The 19,263-nt window shown below is 46.5% G+C and overlaps 1 protein-coding gene across 1 annotated transcript in view; it reads left to right on the forward strand.

Annotated features, from left to right (window-relative positions):
- The window catches only part of LOC135899470 (putative phospholipase B-like 2), an 80,707-nt gene that overhangs the window by 12,111 nt on the left and 49,333 nt on the right, over positions 1 to 19,263 (forward strand). The window contains exons 3-5 of the mRNA XM_065428743.2: positions 292 to 538; positions 2,167 to 2,264; positions 2,657 to 2,886. Coding sequence (XP_065284815.1) covers positions 292 to 538; positions 2,167 to 2,264; positions 2,657 to 2,886 — 575 coding nt within the window. The remainder of the gene's footprint in view (positions 1 to 291; positions 539 to 2,166; positions 2,265 to 2,656; positions 2,887 to 19,263) is intronic.

Consider the following 19,263-nt stretch of genomic DNA (forward strand, 5'->3'; position numbering starts at 1 on the left):
TTTTGTCGCCGACATAAAGCGGGAAAGTGCCGAAACAAAATGGGATAGGGGTTAATGTAAACCGCTACAAACAAAGGCGCTGTCCTCGGGAATAACTACAAGCTGCGCATGCGTCTGTAGTTTCTTTGTCAGCATTTCCGTGCTTTATTGTGCTGCTCTTTTTCGTTACCCTCATCAGTATGCCTTTAAACGTGCGATTCCAGGAGATAGTGAGCATGTTTTTTTTCTCAGGTCTGTAGTAGATCGAGCGTTCACTGTTGCTGTAGCTACATCGTCGGTTGATTTTCTCAGCTGGGCCTACCTGGAGGTGGAGTCGAGCCCGAACGTCCCGGACGAAGTCCAGGCTTACGCAGCCGGTGCCCTGGAGGCGTACCTGACGCGCAGTCTCATGGAGGCTCAGTGGGAGAACATGTTCGCCCACTACTGCGACAACCAGACCGAGTTCTGCACTAAGGTGTACGATTTCCTCCAGAAGAACCTCGACTACTCGAGCCGGAACGAGAGGCGTCTGCGAGCCGTCGACCCGTACTGGAACCTGGTAGGCACTTCGTATAATTTTAGGAAAAGCGGACGCCCGTAAGTTAAAATAAAGGGAAACTAAGACATCTTTATTTGTGTTAAATGCCATGCGTACTGTAAAGAACAGCAATAAGGTGCTTGGATGCTGCTGAGGCTATGTTACTACCATTGGAATTATGTTGTGTAAGCCTTATGTGAAGCTTGGAGAGAGTAGTTTTAGGCACCTACTAAACGACTTCACCAATAAACTGCTATGTACGCCTTAGACTGGAATTAGTCTTTTTAGGAAGACTTGAAACTTCATTCACAAAAGCAGCAATCATGTTTGTCTAATCCAGTGCAAAATTATATCGTTTTTACGGTGCATCTGCGGAGGCTTCTTAGTTTAGACAAGCAGCACGAACATCGTTCTGCATTTCTGCCTCGATTCGATTCGAGGTCCATTCATGCTATCGCAGGGACAGTAGTTCCGTATTTGGCAGTTTTGCTCTCCGCTTACCGACACAATCTTAAGAAATTCAGGTTCCAGAAAAGCTGCGTCAGGGCCAGATACATTACAGCTGCGGCACCTACTCAAGTATAGTTCAGGTGAAGGAACCGGGAATGACAGGAAAGCGTAGGATTAAAAGTCATGAACCCAGTTCGTTGGTGTTTATGTTTTTAGTACAATTTTATTTAAAAGTAGCGTTTGGTCCCTGGACGGTCCGTTTCGCTACCCATAAGCCCAAGGCGACTTTCATACGACATATTTCATTGTATTGAAGTGCTGAAAAACCGATGGCAGCCCATCTGTGCTTTATAGGTTCACACTTGTTGACCGACGAAAAGTAGGCTGTTCACATTGAGGCCGTAGAAATTATGAATACAGAGCCTCGAGTTGTTGAGGGTGCGTCGTCGGGTGGAAACCAGTAGAGAAATGAAGAAGCCTACAAAATAAAATCGCAATCGCAGAGTTGGAGTTGGAGCTCGCTGGAGTTGGAGTTTGCTTGGAGTTGGAGTTTGCGTTGGAGTTGGAGTTAGGAGCATGCTCGTTGGAGTTTGTGCGACAAGGCAGAGCATGCATTTAGCATGCAATTTTTATATATACGAAAGCTGTACCTTCTCTACCTCTAATCAGGTAGTCACGCTTGAGGAATGCAGATGATAATAGCCTCTAAACTTGATTGGGCAGGTCCGCTCATTCGATATGAAATTTACGAGGTTTTATCGGTAGGATTTTCTGCAATGATCAATTTCAGATTCTCGACCGCACCGTCATTACTCACGTCAAGCGATGCGACAGGAGCTCTGGCTTTTATTGGAATTCTGGAGCTCCCCCGATTCCTACAAAGTACGAGATCCTAACGGATCCTCAAATTTTGTCTATGCTGGCACAGCACATACATTTCTGCAAACATGCATCAAATATGCATTTCAACAAAGTTCATCGTGACTCCGTTTGAATGGCTTTTATAGCCACTTCGCTTGGTCATTGAAAATGCGTAATCTTACTTACCAACCTTGCAACTTGAGTCAAAGTTATGTGAAAGTTTAACTCAACCTCTGAATTCAGCCTTTCGCATTGAGATCACGTGGTATTGAAGTGCACGTGGCATTTATTTTTGTGAGATTAACACGATGGCGTTCTTTCATCTTCTCATTCGGCAGGTACACCTCCAAATGCGGCAACTTCGTGGTTTGAGCGACGCCTTCGAGGAGGTCCCGCTTGACGCGTCGCGGGAGACTACAAATGTCACCAGAGCTTTGTAAGCTCTTCCACCAATACAGCTACCGTCTTTTCTTCAGTGAAAAAAAAAAACAACAACAATCCTTGATTTGACGCTTATGGTCTATAGACCTCAGTGTATTGAATGTAGCGGGAAAAGATGTTGAACAGTCGATAAGTGCATTATTTCATTGCGCTCCTACATGCGTTTAGTAAAAAAAATATGAACGTAATTGCAAGCTGCTGGTATTCACACCGTACTACTTAAATTGAGTGCCCTAGTGACGGTTGCATATTAGCAACTTTTGTTTACCTAACTATCAACTGTGATAATTGTAAGTGGACCTTTTATTCGTTTTCGTGAACCGAAAGTGTATTCGAACGCACTGAATTTAAACGCAACGGTGAAAAGAGGCCGTTACCATTTTCCAGATTCTTCAGCCTCGTGGGAGATTTCTTGGATCTTGAGCCAACCCTGAGGCGCACTGCAGATTTGCACTCTCTGAGCCTGGTACCAGCATGTTCGGCATTGGTTAAAGTCGTCGGTGACAACGAAGATCTCTACGTGGCCCACGACGCGTGGTTCCTGTACAAGAGCATGCTGAGAATTCAGAAGAAGTACACATTTCCCTGGCACTACGCGCCCGACACCATGGGACCAAGTGAGTAAGCCGCGGTATGCGGTCGCTGCATGCACCGTTTGCTCCCGCATAGTACACTGTGAGACTTGCGCCTTCGACATTTGATATACACGAGTAACTTGAGAAGCACTTGAGAAGCACTTGAGAAGCCAATCATGAACAGAATCGCAGTCTTGATCTCCATTTTACGGAAGCTCGCACACACTGATGCTTTTGTTTCTCACAAGAAAAAGCATTTGCTCTGGTACGTATTTCTTTACAGTGACGATACTGTAGTAGGTTTTGTAGATTATCGAAAAACTGTAGTAATTAAACAATATCACTGCACACGCCTGTACGGTCACGCGTGTGAGTAGAAACCTTAGAAACTTGTGCTGAAATTCCCGTGTATTTAGTATAAAGAAACAAATTGTGATTGTCATGAAATTCATAACAAAAAAAGACCACAACATGACAACTTCACCGTTGCTTGTAGACGACTTACCAAAAGACCTCGTATTACACGTGCGATTAATAGATGTCCCTCCATCCATATTCTTCAATAATTTATTTTAAGTGTTAGAACAAAGTAGCTTTCTCCATTTTGGCCAGCAAGCATGCTTCCCGTGGTGGACGAGTGACACGTACGGTAAGCACAAACCAAAACGCAGTCTAAAAACATTATCAGAACACCCACTCGGCTTTAATTGCGTGGGAGGTGTATTCAGTATATCGCCTGTATCGGCGCGTGAAACCTTCCCAAATGTACGTTTTGGCATAGGAATTAACACGTTGCTACTAATGCAGGTGAAATGAAAAAAACAGCAACAAAGTATCCGAGCTTCGTGTTTGAATTGACGCTGATAAATACTTTCAGTAAAGTACAAGCAGCGGGTAAGAGCACAGCAAGGGGAGCCTACTCATCGTACCTCAATGTATCGAAAGGTCACCGTCAACAGGCTTCCTATTTGTAATCAGGAAGACTAATCAATCGAAACGAGTGTTTAGATTTGCCGTCATCAATAACGAATTAAACTAATAGTGAATGAAGCCAAATAGAGCCAAAGGAAATGAAGGTTTCCTATTGAAGACTCCTTTATTCGCATCTCTTATCCCGTAGATATTTCGCCGTCCCGTGACAGAAATTATGCGAGATTGAGAGGGAAATTATTTGATTTTTGGGGAAATAGTATTGTAACGTGCAAAATTTCTAGGTTTCGTTCAGGAATGTTGCAGTGGGCTTCGAAATAAGAGGGCAGTTAATTTATTGCTAAAGAATTTGCAGCCTTGCAAATCAGAAACGAGGCAGATACGCGGATGCCAACGAAGCGCATGCGCAACCATGCCATTAATCATGCTGCGGGACGTGCTTGCGAGGCGCATCACGTTTGCCGCTCTGCCAACCACTAGTGCCGGGCGATCTTCCTTCGTGCTCAAAATAGCTTGATCGCGCACAGACGCTTGCTGCGGGCTTCTGCATAGTGGGCAGTCGGGCTTGCATATTTTCCATTGCAGCCGACGAGCTCATCATCAGCCTGGTTACGCCCACTGCAGGGCAAAGGCCTCTCCCATATTTCTCCAACAACCCCGGTCATGTACTAATTGTGGCCATGCCATCCCTGCAAACTTCTTAATCTCATCCGCCCCCCTAACTTTCTGCCGTCCCCTGCTACGCTACCCTTCCCTTGGAATCCAGTCCGTAACCCTTAATGACCATCGGTTATCTTCCCTCCTCATTACATGTCCTGCCTGCCCATGCCCATTTCTTTTTCTTGATTTCAACTAAGATGTCATTAACTCGCGTTTGTTCCCTCACCCAACCTGCTCTTTTCTTATCCCTTAACGTTACACCTATCATACTTCTTTCCATAGCTCGTTGCGTCGTCCTCAATTTGAGTAGAACCCTTTTCGTAAGCCTCCAGGTTTCTGCCGCGTAGGTGAGTACTGGTAAGAGACAGCTATTAAACACTTTTCTCTTGAGGGATAATGGCAACCTGCTGTTAATGATCTGAGAATGCCTGCCAAACGCACCCCAGCCCATTCTTATTCTTCTGATTATTTCTGTCTCATGATCCGGATCCGCAGTCACTACCTTCCCTAAGTAGATGTATTCCCTGACGACTTCCAGTGCCTCGCTGCCTATTGTAAACTGCTGTTCTCTTCCGAGACTGTTAAACATTACTTTAGTTTTCTGCAGATTAATTTTTAGACCCACTCTTCTGCTTTGCCTCTCCAGGTCGGTGAGCGTGCATTGCAGTTGGTCCCCTGAGTTACTAAGCAAGGCAATATCATCAGCGAATCGCGGAAGTTACTAAGGTATTCTCCATTAACTTTTGTCCCCATTTCTTCCCAATCCAGGTCTCAGAATACCTCCTGTAAACAGGCTGTGAATAGCATTGGAGAGATCGTATCTCCCTGCCTGACGCCTTTCTTTATTGGGATTTTGTTGCTTTCTTCATGGAGGACTAGGGTGGCTGTGGAGCCGCTATAGATATGTCTCAGTATTTTTACATACGGCTCGTCTACAGCCTGATTCCGTAATGCCTCCATGACTGCTGAGGTTTCGACAGAATCAAATGCTTTCTCGTAATCAATGAAAGCTATATATAAGGGTTGGTTATATTCCGCACATTTCTCTATCACCTGATTGATAGTGTGAATATGATCTATTGTTGAGTAGCCTTTACGGAATCCTGCCTGGTCCTTTGCTTGACAGAAGTCTAAGGTGTTCCTGATTCTATTTGCGACTACCTTAGTCAATAGTTTGTAGTCAACGGACAAAAGCTGATCGGTCTATAATTTTTCAAGTCTTTGGCGTCCCCTTTCTTATGGATTAGGATTATGTTAGCGTTTTTCCAAGATTCCGGTACGCTCGACGTTATGAGGCATTGCGTATACAGGGTGGCCAGTTTCTCTAGTACAATCTGCCCACCATCCTTCAACAAATCTGCTGTTACCTGATCCTCCCCAGCTGCCTTCTCCCTTTGCATATCTCCCAAGGCTTTCTTTACTTCTTCCGGCGTTACCTGTGGGATTTCGAATTCCTCTAGACTATTTTCTCTTCCATTGTCGTCGTGGGTGCCACTGGTACTGTATAAATCTCTATATAACTCCTCAGCCACTTGTACTATCTCATCCATATGAGTAATGATATTGCCGGCTTTGTCTCTTAATGCATACATCTGATTCTTGCCAATTCCTAGTTTCTTCTTCACTGTTTTTAGGCTTCCTCCGTTCCTGAGAGTATGTTCAATTCTATCCATATTATACTTCCTTATGTCAGCTGTCTTATGCTTGTTGATTAACTTCGAAAGTTCTGCCAGTTCTATTCTAGCTGTAGGGTTAGAGGCTTTCATACATTGGCGTTTCTTGATCAGATCTTTCGTCTCCTGCGCTGGTTTACTGGTATCCTGCCTAACGGAGTTACCACCGACTTCCATTGCACACTCCTTAATGATGTCCACAAGATTGTCGTTCATTTCTCCAACACTAAGGTCCTCTTCCTGAGTTAAAGCCGAATACCTGTACTGTAGCTTTATCTGGAATTCCTCTATTTTCCCTCTTACCGCTAACTCACTGATCGGCTTCTTATGTACCAGTTTCTTCCGTTCCCTTCTCAGGTCTAGGCTAATTCGAGTTCTTAGCATCCTGTGGTCACTGCAGCGTACCTTGCCGAGCACATAAATATCTTGTATGATGCCAGGGTTAGCGCAGAGTATGAAGTGTATTTCATTTCTAGTCTCGCTGTTCGGGCCCCTCCACGTCCACTTTCGGCTATCCCGCTTGCGGAAGAAGGTATTCATTATCCTCATATTATTCTGTTCCGCAAACTCTACTAATAACTCCCCCCCTGATATTCCTAGTGCCTATGCCATATTCCCCCACTGCCTTGTCTCCAGCCTGCTCTTTGCCTACCTTGGCATTAAAGGCACCCATTAGTATAGTGTATTTAGTTTTCACTCTACCCATCGCCGATTCCACGTCTTCATAGAAGCTTTCGACTTCCTGGTCATCATGACTGGATGTAGGGGCGTATACCTGTACAATCTTGATCTTGTACCTCTTATTAAGTTTCACAACAAGACCTGCCACCCTCTTGTTAATGCTAAAGAATTCCTGTATGTTACCAGCTATATTCTTATTAATCAGGAATCCGACACCTAGTTCTCTTCTCTCTGCAAAGCCCCGGTACCACAAGACGTGCCGGCTTTTTAGCACTGTATATGCTTCTTTTGGCCTCCTAACTTCACTGAGCCCTATTATATCCCATTTACTGCCCTCTAATTCCTCCAATAGCACTGCTAGACTCGCCTCACTAGATAACGTACTAGCGTTTAACGTTGCCAGGTTCATATTCCAATGGCGGCCTGTCCGGAGCCAGTGATTCTTAGCACCCTCTGCAGCGTCGCAGGTCTGACCGCCGCCGTGGTCAGTTGTTTCGCAGCTGCTGGGGACTGAGGGCCGGGGTTTGATTGTGTTGTTCATATAGGAGGTTGTGGCCAGGTACTGCACCAGGGTGGCCAATCCTGCTCTGGTGAGGGACTGCGTTACCGGTTCTGGTCACCGGCTCAGGCCACACTCCAGGCCGTTTTATGCAATTTTATCAACACGCGGATTTTTTTTAATCCGGTGGAAAATTGCCGGCACCGGGATTGGAACCACGGACCTCTTGCACGCGAGGCGGGTGTTCTACTTCTACCCACCGCTGCACATCTGCATCAGCGGACGAGCTACCTCAGCATTTTATTAATGCAGAGGCCAGTCGGTGCAACGCACTGCTTGCCCGGCATGAAGTATCGCACTCTCCGCCATTTCTTTCGTGTGCTTCTTCAGCCTTCTTTAAAACTGATGGTAGCGCTAAAAAGGAACGGACACACGAAGAAAAGACGACACGACCTTTTTGTCCGTTCCTTTTTAGCGCTACCATCAGTTTTAAAGAACGTCTCACCAACTAGCCCAGCACCAAGTTTTATTGAAGTTCTTCAGCCTACCTGTACAGGAAAGGCCGTGTACCGATGGTCCAAGACAGTTACGCGTCACGTCGGCAGCATGGACGCTGAACTCGTTAACGCAGAAACGAACTGTCAGCAAACTGCGATGAGTGTAGGTGTTTTTTTTTTCTTTATTGAGAGTAATGCGCTTTTATTAGCGGGAACAGTTGACGGTATACCCCTACAGTAGCGAAGAAGTGGTCAAGAGTAATCGCTCCCCGCACGCCCACTTGTGTCAGCAATGATGCCGATGTCTCGGGCGCAGCAACAAGAATTGTTGGCTACAATTTAAGGAAGTCGCCTGAACATATGTTCACATATGTGATAAAGGTGTACTTTTCAGGGCAATATGCAATGGTCCATGCAGCAGTCAACAACTTATGTATGCAAAAACTGCGCAGTTTCTATCCTCACGTCGGGTGCGTGCCTACTAAGCTTGTTTTCCCCGTGTTTCTGCCCAAAACATTATAACCCGGGTCGCACAGCCACCCCGAAATGTCGGGTAACAATAAGATCGTGAAATACAATCCTAACTCCCCAGCAGCAAGGCGAAGCAGGTAAATTTCTACACAAGTGAGATTATGAACGAATGTACGCGACATTATTTGTTTACTTTTCAATGCCTGGTGTCTTTCTCCTTTCCCTGTGAGTCGTGTGTGAGGCTATAGGAAAGGATTTATGGAACGTCTTCGTTGCTCATCATGCGCGCCAATCCTTCTCTGTTACTTTGGGAGTACCTTGAATTGAATTTATTTTCCTGTTCAATGGAGGAGCGGAGTTGGCTCAGGCACTGATGATGCTGATGATGCCCTACCGCAATACGCAACTTGCAGGCACTAGGAGACTGCACCTAAACAACCGACATTAGGCGATTTGTTCGCAAAGATTTGCGAGTTCTCTCCTTTTAAATCCGAGTAGCGCAGAGTAGTTCGTCAAACTTCCTGTTTCGCTTTTATTTATTCAAAAAGTAATGAATTGGTAAAACCCCGCATGTTTAAAAAAATCAATGTCTTTTAAGTGTATCTGGTGGTACTAAAGCTCTAGTAAAGTAAATGTTCATGGCAGCTTTCGTCTGCAACTTCCTGACAATCGTATACTGTCAATAAAATAACACAGTAAGTAAATAAAGCTGCAACTACTGCACATTAAATAGGTTTTGTCCCGGGGTCATGTATTCTGGGCTTTTACAATTTCCACCGGCCAAGGGCCTGAAGACTGCACCGCGTTACTGAAACGAAATTTGAGAAGCCAGCGTGCAGTAGGAGTTCTACACGCCGAGGCAGGCGTCTAGGCGAGGCAGGCATTTAACGCGTCCTTTATTTGCACAAATTTCGCGATTAGAAATTGTCGCTAAATTTAAGGACATGCGAAAATTTTAGGGATGAAACATGCACGCTGTGCTGAAAACTGAAAATTTATTTCGCCCTTTAGTTCTACTAGCTCTGCCTTCAAAACCATGACAGATTAGATTTGCTTGCCTGCGCAACCTTCCGCTGTTTCAGTTTTCTCAAATCCCGTGAAAAGATCTGCATTTCTGAAAGGGCGTGCTGAACTGGGATGAGCCAAGCTGGCAGGCAGCGGCTGCATCAGTCAGAACGTTAGAGGCACTTTGTCGTATATGCCTGCTTCACCTACGTTGTGACTGTCGGCAACAATTGCCCGAACTTGGTCTGCATTTCAAACTTGAACACTTTGTTAAAATGCAGGTCTAGGGACCACAGAGGCCTTGTCTACAGCTATCTAGCTTATAGCGGAAAGTGCCTGCTCAGTGAGTCGCGAAAAATTTGACGAATACATTATTTTTTAATACACAAGTTTCATATTTCACAAAGGTATCTACACCTTGGGTATTGTATAAAGGTGGGACCCCTTTACTCTCGAAGAAGTTTTAAAAGGGGTCCCTAGAATATATGCGTTTGTATAAACTCAATAAGAGAATGAATATAATAAAAACCGAGAATGTTTGCAAAAGTAGAAATCTGTTGGTTCTTATTGGTTAAAAGATGTAAGCATGAAAGAATGAATTTTAGTTTTGTAAGGTATAAGTTGCTGTTGTCATGTTAGGTCAATTTATTCCACAACTGTGCTGCCCTACACGAAGAGAAAAAATGAGCCATAATTAGTACGGCCGTTTGACACGACTAGCTTCTTCTCCGTTATTGGTCGTAGTGGGTGTGCAATATCCAGATAAGTAATCTTTAAGGGCAAAAGTTAACCTTGCACAATATTTTTGTAAAACGGGAACTTCATAATGGATGCCATCTTTTACGAGTAGCATGTTAAGCATGAGAGGTAAGCGAATCTATTAAAGTCCATACTTTTCAAGCAGAGCATAGCTCGAAGCACAGTATTTTTTGCAACAGTAATGTGCAACAAGGTGGTGGGGCATGTGAGTCCGTAAATTGTAACTGCCTACGTAATATACAAATGTATGAAGTTAATGTCGATGGTCAGAAGTGTACGTAATATGAGGAGAAGACGCAGTTTAAAATGTATTTGAATTTGCTTATAGGTAGTCCATAGGCGGAGAGGTTTAATTTTTCTAAAAGGGGGGGGGGGCGGTCTGGGGCCCCATTAGGTTTCCAAACCCCACATATATATATATATTTTTCTTGCACTTAAGAAGCTTCCTGTGGCCTCGACGAATTGAGCGCTGAAGTGACGGCGTTATATGGGTATGTACAGGACTCATAGTAGGAGACAGTACAATTTCAGAGGCTGAGAGCTCTCGGTGGTGTAACCTTCCTTCGTCTAATTGTTGCATACTTGGCTATCACTAGTACTGCTTCGAATTTCTGGCGAAAATGCAGCCTCACTCTCTCTTTTTTTTTCTTTTTCTGTGAGTCCGAGTATAGGCTCTGCTGCGCATGAGTGTTGTATTCTGATTTCGAGTGAATCCGGCGTAGCCTCATTTCGCTTACTGAGTGAATTGTTCAGTGTTCCCCAACTTTCATGCACCAAAACTTAAATATAAAGCAGTAACTTTACACGGAGAAAACCTAGTCCAAATTGTTCGCAGTACAGAGGAGTAGCCGCCAGTAATACTGTCGTTACTGAGATTCAATTCGGTAATTGTAATTATTCATTTAACTCGAGAAGTACTATTCTCATTTTCAAAGTGTCAATGACTCATTTGTAGGCACCCAAGATGACATATAACTGCGGTGTTTTCAGCGACGTATTAAAATTATGTACAGGTATTTCTCGACTGGCAAAGAAACCTTACGAAATATGGAAAATACCACATGACTGCACTTACACCCGCATCATAAAGCAGCGCCCTCAAATAAGGTGAATGAAAGCAACTGCATTGCCTATCTCAAAACTGAAAAGACAGCGTATCACCTTGATAATAGTATTGAAGGAGCAGCAACATCAGGTTTCGCGGCTTCGCAGCTACTCCTTCCTATCATTTCTGTGTCACACTTATTATCCGTCTCTAAAGGCCAGCTGATCACATCGATAACAAAAGCCCCTTGATAACGCGGCCAAAGCGGTGCGCAAAAGCAATGTAATAGGCATAAAATATTTCAAAATCCTGACTTTGCTCGCACCGCACCAAAAGAGTGCGCGCGAAGCTATATTTCGCGCCAGAAACTTGCTTCGGACCAAATCCAGATTGAAGTGATCGTTTCATTTTTCATGAAAATGTATACGTGCTGCAAAAACAAGTTCGTGTCAAAAAATAAAAGCGAAATAAACAGTCCGGGAAGCGACCAACATGTAGAGAATAGGCAAAACCGATGCCTTCAAGTAAGTAAATGTACCGCTTCTAAATGAGTCGAATAGGCAATCAAGATGTCTGCAAAAAAAAAAATCAGATTTGCAGTTTACCCTTATTATCTACGAATGCGTAAGCGCCGTTAAACACCAGTTGCTGCCTAGAGGACGCGTTCGAGTAGGCCTCCTTCTGCAGCTACGCAGTATACTGTGTCCGTTTTATTACACCTTAAGTGGCTTTCTTGATGACCGACGCCGGAATTCAACGGCAAACATCCGTTATCCTTGTCTTGAGATTATCTGACGTCCGTCTCGATCATGTAAGCGCGATCTTTCACATAACCCGAAAGAAAGAAATCGAGTGGAGAGAGGTCAGGTGACCTAGCCGGACAAATTACAGGACCGTGACTGCCAATCTATTGCACATGAAAAGTCTCATCCAGCTAGCTTCGCGCTCTGCTGCTGCTGCGTGCGGTTGGCCAATCTTGCTGTTGCCACGGAAGTGGAAGATGTGATAGCACGACTTCGCTGAGAAACTAATTTCGTTCACGTAACGCTGTCCAGTCAGTGCGTGATCGAATATGATGGGACCGATTAGAGCACCGTCGCAAATTCGGAACCATGCATTGAACGACCGCTAGTACTGGTGCGGATTATACTTTACCCAGTGTGCATTGTAGTCATTACAGTAGTGTGCATTATGCAAAGTTATCTGGGCGTTTCTGTGATAATTTGCTTCATCTGTGCACATGATGTTGCTCAAAAAGTCCAATGACTCGTCGGCTTCTGTGAGGACCCAATTCGAGAAATCTAGACGATTCTACAGGTCCCTATCTTCCCAGCATTGGTACTAGTTAAGGTGGTACGGGTGAAAGGGCGTAATTTAGAGTCCTCCAAACTGATGACTTGGAAATTGGTACCTGGGCGGCCGCGTCCCGCACGTTAGCACGAGGGTTTGAGGCCATAAATGCCAGAACTTACGGGCGTAGGCTAGGACTCAAATATGGAATCCTGCGCCACTGTTTCTTGAAACTGCCGGTTTTTCTCTGGTTTTCATCATGTGTGATAGTAGTCGACGCGTTTGGTCTACCGCCACACTTCAATGAGTTATATATATTTGCAGCCTCCCTCCTGTTGTCATTTTCAGCTCCCAAGGCGAGGATCATTTTTACCTTCTGCTCATTAGAGAAAGACATGGCCACGACTGGGACGAAACGAAACGCACCTTTAAACCTCTGCACTGGCGTTGTGTATTCACTTTTGTGGTGATAGGTCTTGTGACAAAAAAAGAACAAAAAAGAACACCAGTGCACTTCATCTATGCTAAGACACAGCTATCACAGCTTGTTTCCAACTAACACCAAACGCGACGTGTTACTTCAACCGGGGCGCGGCAGATAAGGCACTAGCTCGATCACGATGTATGTTTTATTTCCTTTATTTCGTTCTGGATAACTCAAAGGGAGCCTGTTCGAGGGCGCTGCTTTATGCTGCAGCTGGGAGCGCAGTCACCTGGTATTCTCCATATTTCGCGGGATTTATTTGTCAGTCGGGAAAAATTAGTGTGCAATTAGTACGTTGCTGAAGATACCGCAAGTTAGATGACCCTTGGCTGTGTCTACAAATGCCTCATTGACAGTTTGATAATAAGTATAGAACTTCTCGAGTTAGGTAATTATAACTACCTAATTCAATCAGTAAGGAAAAAGTTATTGACAGCTACTCCACTGTACTGCAAACAATGGGCACTAGGTTTTCTTCAAGTAACGCATCTTGGTGCATGATTGTTAATTTGGACACCCTGCATATATTTATGACATTGTATGCAAGTGACGATGTTTCCATCCCTAACAGATGTTTTAAGTAATTAGAAATGTTTTTTTTTCATGAGTCGTTAGCATTGCTTACTGAAAAAAAAAGCATACCGATACACACTATATTCCCGTGCATTTCACATGCCATTGATAAAAAACTCTGCTGAAGGGGTCACTGAAGTCTACAGTGTTTTTTTTCATGATCAAAAAAGCACGCCAAGCAATTGGAAACGTGGTGAACGGACAGGCAACATATTCATTCTCTAGGCATAAGCTATCCATACCTTTATAAATAATGTTTAAGTGGCCTGCTCCATCTACTTCAAAAATATAATAAACTTTGTCTTGTGTGTATATTTATATATATTGTGTATTGCATTTACAGTGGACATTTAAAACAATGTTCAAGCAAGAAAATACGGATCAGCCAGCCGATGCTAGTGCTTCTAATGCGCGTGTCCTCCTATTGCTAGAATTCGGAGAAATAAAGCGAAAGTATGATTTAAGAGCCATCAATGATGCAGTAAACTACGAGCCCCGCCCACCTAACTTTCTGCCATCCCCTGCTACGCTTCCCTTCCCTTGGAATCCAGTCCGTAACCCTTAATGACCATCGGTTATCTTCCCTCCTCATTACATGTCGTGCCCATGGCCATTACTTTTTCTTGGTTTCAACTAAGATGTCCTTAACTCGCGTTTGTTCCCTCACCCAATCTGCTCTTTTCTTATCCCTTACCGTTATGCCCATCAGTCTTCTTTCCATAGCTCGTTGCGCCGTCCTCAATTTTAGAACCCTTGTCGTAAACGTCCAGGTTTCTGCCCCGTAGGTGAGCAATGGTAAGACAGAGCTATTATACACTTTCCTCTTGAGGGATAATGGCAACCTGCTGTTCATGATCAGAGAATGCCTCCCAAATGCACCCCAGCCCATTCTTATTCTTCTGATTATTTCCGTCTCATGATGGGGATATATTCCACACATTTCTGTTTCACTTGATTGATAGTGTGAATATGGTCTATTGTTGAGTCGCCTTTACGGAATCCTGCCTGGTCCTTTGCTTGACAGAAGTCTAAGGTGTTCCTGATTCTATTTGCGAGTACCTTAGTAAATACTTTGTAGGCAACTGACAGTAAGCTGATCGCTCTATAGTTTTTCAAGTCTTTGGCGTCCCCTTTCTTATGGATTAGGATTATGTTAGCGTTCTTCCAAGATTCAGGTACGCTCGAGGTCATGAGGCATTGCGTATGCACGTTGGCGCCTATGAGGTAGTAAATGTATTTTCGCGGACGTGCTCATTGAATTTAACTGAATTTATTCTGCAACAAAGCTGTGAGAATAACCAGGCGAAAGAAGATACAGCTTGTAGCTTGAAGGGAACCTGGCCACCTCATACACAGGGCAGCTTCGTAGCGGTGGATAGAAAGCATGCGTTTTACCTAACACTGTTAAGAAAATGGGAAAAGAAGTCGCTGTTTCTCCCGAAAGGCGGAACATAGATTGCAATAGCAAATTAGTCGATATATATACGAAGCGCCTATAATAGCTTTGTGGGCCATATAAGCTTGTAAATATGGGCACACAAACTAAATTGACAAGCATGGTGTCAGAGGCACGCAAGCAAACATGAACACAAAAACTCACTCGATGACCGCGGGAACTCGCTGTCAAAACGCTGGAGTGCGGAAGCGTGGCGGCAGCAGCAGCGAGCGAACTGACCTTCGTGCTGCGTCTCGCATCAACGCGAACTAAGCCGCCGAAACACAGCGTGCGGCGGACTCTTCCCCCTTCGCAGATGGGCAGATGGCTTTCAAGATACAGCAGCCCAAGCGGGCGCGCGCGGCCGCCCTGGCCGCCCGGAGTAGAATATATACGCTTCCTGCACTACCCTCCTCCCAAGGCCTTGCGTGCGACGGAAGACGGCGCGCTTCCTCTCTGCTTCCCACGCTTAAGTGTACGAGATTGAGCCGCGATCGCTGGCTCACCCTCGCACGTTTCCACTCGCACAGATAGTAGATAGGGCGCGCGGCGACGATTTTATGGCTCTTGGACTTGATACAAAACCTCACTGCGACGGCAGAAATGCGCCTGTAGTGTCCATATGTTTACTGTCGCAATAAAAAGAAAAAAATTATGGTGAAAGACACACCAATCACAATCAGATTACATAAACAAGTGATCGTGGAAAGATTTGACAGCTCTGTGAAAGGGGTATGATAGTGATGAAACGAAAGGGAACTGGACTTGTCACCGGCAGCAGAACTCATCGTAAAAACATTTCACGTAGTTTTTTTAATGTAGAGCAGATACGCTGAAGCTATTTTCTCTGTAGATTTAGTTTAAAATTGGCTGTAGAGAATACTGACACGTGTACTTGTCTTTATCGGGTGACACGTTTCACCGCCTAACAAATGTTATCGCACAGCGCAGGACGCACTTGCATGTGTGGGACGTTTTTGGAATGTTAATGGTTCAATCCAGCGTATGTGACCGAAACTTGCGTAATCTGATTGCATGTGTGCGCGAAGCAAATAATGTAGAACTTTGTGGAAGGCGCGCGGGTCCCAGCGATTTTCGACGATCGCCGACTGTGTTCGCCGCTCTCGTTGTGGTTTAAGTGTAGCCTGTTTTGTGGGCACAGGTTTGCCCAATAAAAGCTAGTTTTGCCTTTCACAGTATTGTTACTGTGTTCTTTGACGTCACGACCACGTGACATCTGATGGAGGTGCGGGGTAAGTCCGGTAATGAACGGTAATTCTTGCCGTGCAGATTCCAGTCGACGTAATGAGGTGTCCTCCAGTGGTTCGAATTTGAGGACCTTCCCATGCAGTTTAAACTTTCTTCAACTGGGCGGCGAATTATCCAGTGATGACGGTGTAATCGGCCCCTGTGTCAACTAAGGCGGTGACTGCGTGGCCGTCGAGAAAGACGTCGAGTTCGGTGGTTCTTTTTCTTGCGTTACAGTTAGGTCTTAGCGTCGGATCACGGCTGCGTCGCATTGACCTGTGGCTGGAACGTCGCGTCGTCAGGTCGTCTTTCATCAGCGTGCTCTTTGCTGCCAGACTTCGTCGGGACGGTGGTGTGTCGTCGTTATGTCGTCGCGATTGTCTTTACGGCGTCTTCGTCGGCGACGGAGGATTTTCGTCAGTTCGACGAACAGCAACCGCCCCTCCAGCGGTTGCTGCTTTTACTTTTCCGTATATGGGCTGACGGACCGGCCCCGGGCTGGGCCAGTGCATGGTCGGCACTGTGGCGACTGCTAGCGGCCCGATGACGGCAAACGGGATGGTCATCGAGGGCTCCACTGATTGGTGGCGAGGCAGTCGGCGATATCGCGAGGTCGTTCGCCCTCGCGACCCCTCGGAGTCCCATTTGCCGTTATGGGCATCGGCAGTAGATGTGAACCGCTTCTCCGCAGTGGGATGAGCGGGCGGTGGTCAGGAGCGCGCCAAACGTCTGTCTTCCTCGGGTAGCTGCGATGAGCGACGGGTGGGCGTGCTGGTGGCGGCGGCGGTGGTCGACGGAATTGCGGCGTTACAGTGCCCTGGTGCGGTCGTGGAGGGGGACATAGGTCGAAGGCGGGGTAGGTCATCGCTTTTGGCTGGGGCTGCGATGATTGTGGTTGCACCTCGGGAAGTCCAAGCGATTGCTGGACTTCTTTGACGATTGAGGAGATTGAGGCCACTTGGGGTTGTGATGAAGGGAAGATTTTCTGAAGCTCCTCTCGTGCGACTGCCCTGATAGTCTCGCGCAGGTCGTTGGTGGCCAATGATTGAACACCGGCATAGTTTGTTGACTTGGTGCGGCGGTCGAATTGCCGGTTCCGCCTTTCCAGTGTCTTCTCGATGCTTGTCGCCTCGCGAAGAAACTCGTCGACCGTCTTCGGTGGCCTTCTTACCATTCCGGCGAAAAGTCCCTCCTTTACACCACGCATCAATAGGCGGACTTTCTCCTCCTCGGACATTTCTGGGTCGGCGTGGCGGAACAGACGGCTCATTTCCTCCGTGAAGACCGCGGTCGTCTCTTTCGGCAGCTGTGCTCTGGTCTGCAGTAGAGCTAGCGCTCGCTCTTATCGCACAACGCTTGCGAATGTCTGCAGGAAGCCGATTCGGAACAGTTCGGAGGTCGTTAAGGTGGCTTCTCGGTTCTCGAACCACGTCCTGGCCACTTCTTCCAATGCGAAGAAGACTTGTCCCAGTTTGTCGTTGCTGCTCCAGTTGTTAAATGTAGCTACTCTCTCATACGTCTCAAGCCACCTTTCCGGGTCCTCGAACGTTGTACCGCGGAACGTCGGAGGCTCCCTGGGCTGCTGCAGCACGACGGGGGACGCTGGGGCTACCATTGGGGTGGACTTGGTGGCAATCTTCCTGGTCGTCTCAGGCAAAAGTCCGTGCTCCGGGGCAGTCCTTGCAGCCTGCGGCTACTTCGATGATTCTTAGCGACGTTGGTGTTGTCTTCCGCGTGCGGGCTTGGGTCACGGCTTTGTGGGGGCGTCCGGTACATGAACGCAAAGCACCTCCACCAGATGTCACGTAGTCGTGACATCTGGTGGTCGTGACTCTGAAGCCGGAAAAATGCCGCTTCGCTTACGATGAGCTTCTGTTCCTAGGCCACGTAATCAACAAGTCTGATGTCCGTACAGACCCGCAAAAAACACCTGCCATCGCACAGTTCCCGCAACCCATCGACAAGAGGGCAGTGCGTAGATTCCTTGGCATGTGTGCCTACTACAGGCGCTTTGTCAAGGACTTTTCACGCATCGCTGAGCCGTTGACACGTCTAACTAAATGTGATGTTGAGTTTAAGTGGGAAATGCCGCAGGCTGACGCATTTGAAGAACTCAAACGACGCATGCAGTCGCCGCCGGTAATTGCGCGCTTCGACGAGTACGCCGATACAGAAATCCATACTGACGCCAGTAGCCTAGGCCTTGGTGCCGTTCTAGTCCAGAGGAGAAACGGAGCCGAATAGGTGATAGCTCACGCTATCCGGTCGCTGTCAAAAGCGGAAGGTAACTATTTTACGACCGAAAAGGAATGCCTCGCCATCGTTTGGGCTACAGCTAAATTTCGCCCTTATCTTTATGGCAGGCCATTCAAAGTCGTCAGCGTCCATCACGCGTTGTATTGGCTAGCGAATATAAAGGATTCATCAGGACGACTTGCGCGGTGGAGCCTCAAACTTCAAGAATACGACATCACTGTAACTTACAAGTCCGGACGAAAACACTCCGATGCCGATTGCCTATCACGCACCGCCATGGACCTGCCGCCGCAAGATGACGAGAATGACGACGCCTTCCTTGGAATGATAAGCGCGGAAGACTTCGCTGAACAGCAACGAGCAGACCGGGAGCTGAAAAATCGTGTCGAGTATTTGGAAGCGCACATCGACGCTGTCCCTAGGGCATTTAGGCGAGGATTGTCTTTGTTCTCGCTTCAAAACAACCTATTCGTAAAGAATTTCTAACCAGTCCGCGCCAACAACCTTCTTGTTGTTCCCTCAGGGCTGCGTCCAGAAGTGTTGCACGCCCTACATGACGATCCAACCGCCGGGCACTTCGGCTATTTCCGGACGCTATCGAGGGTACAAGAAAGGTATTACGGGCCGCGCCTAACCGCCGACGTTGCCCGTTACGTCAAGACATGCCGAGACTGTCAGCGATGCAAGACACCACCCGCAAGGCCAGCCGGATTACTACAGCCGATCAAGCCTCTTTGCGGACCTTTTCAGCAGATCGGGATGGACTTGTTGGGACCGTTTCCGACGTCAACGTCCGAAAATAAGTGGATCATCGTGGTGACGGACTACCTCACCCTCTTCGCTGAAACTAAAGCTCTGCCGAAAGGCAGCGCAGCCGAAGTGGCAAAATGTTTTGTCGAAAGCATTCTCCTGT

Source organism: Dermacentor albipictus, chromosome 6 (genome assembly GCF_038994185.2).
Source record: "Dermacentor albipictus isolate Rhodes 1998 colony chromosome 6, USDA_Dalb.pri_finalv2, whole genome shotgun sequence".
NCBI lineage: Eukaryota > Metazoa > Arthropoda > Arachnida > Ixodida > Ixodidae > Dermacentor > Dermacentor albipictus.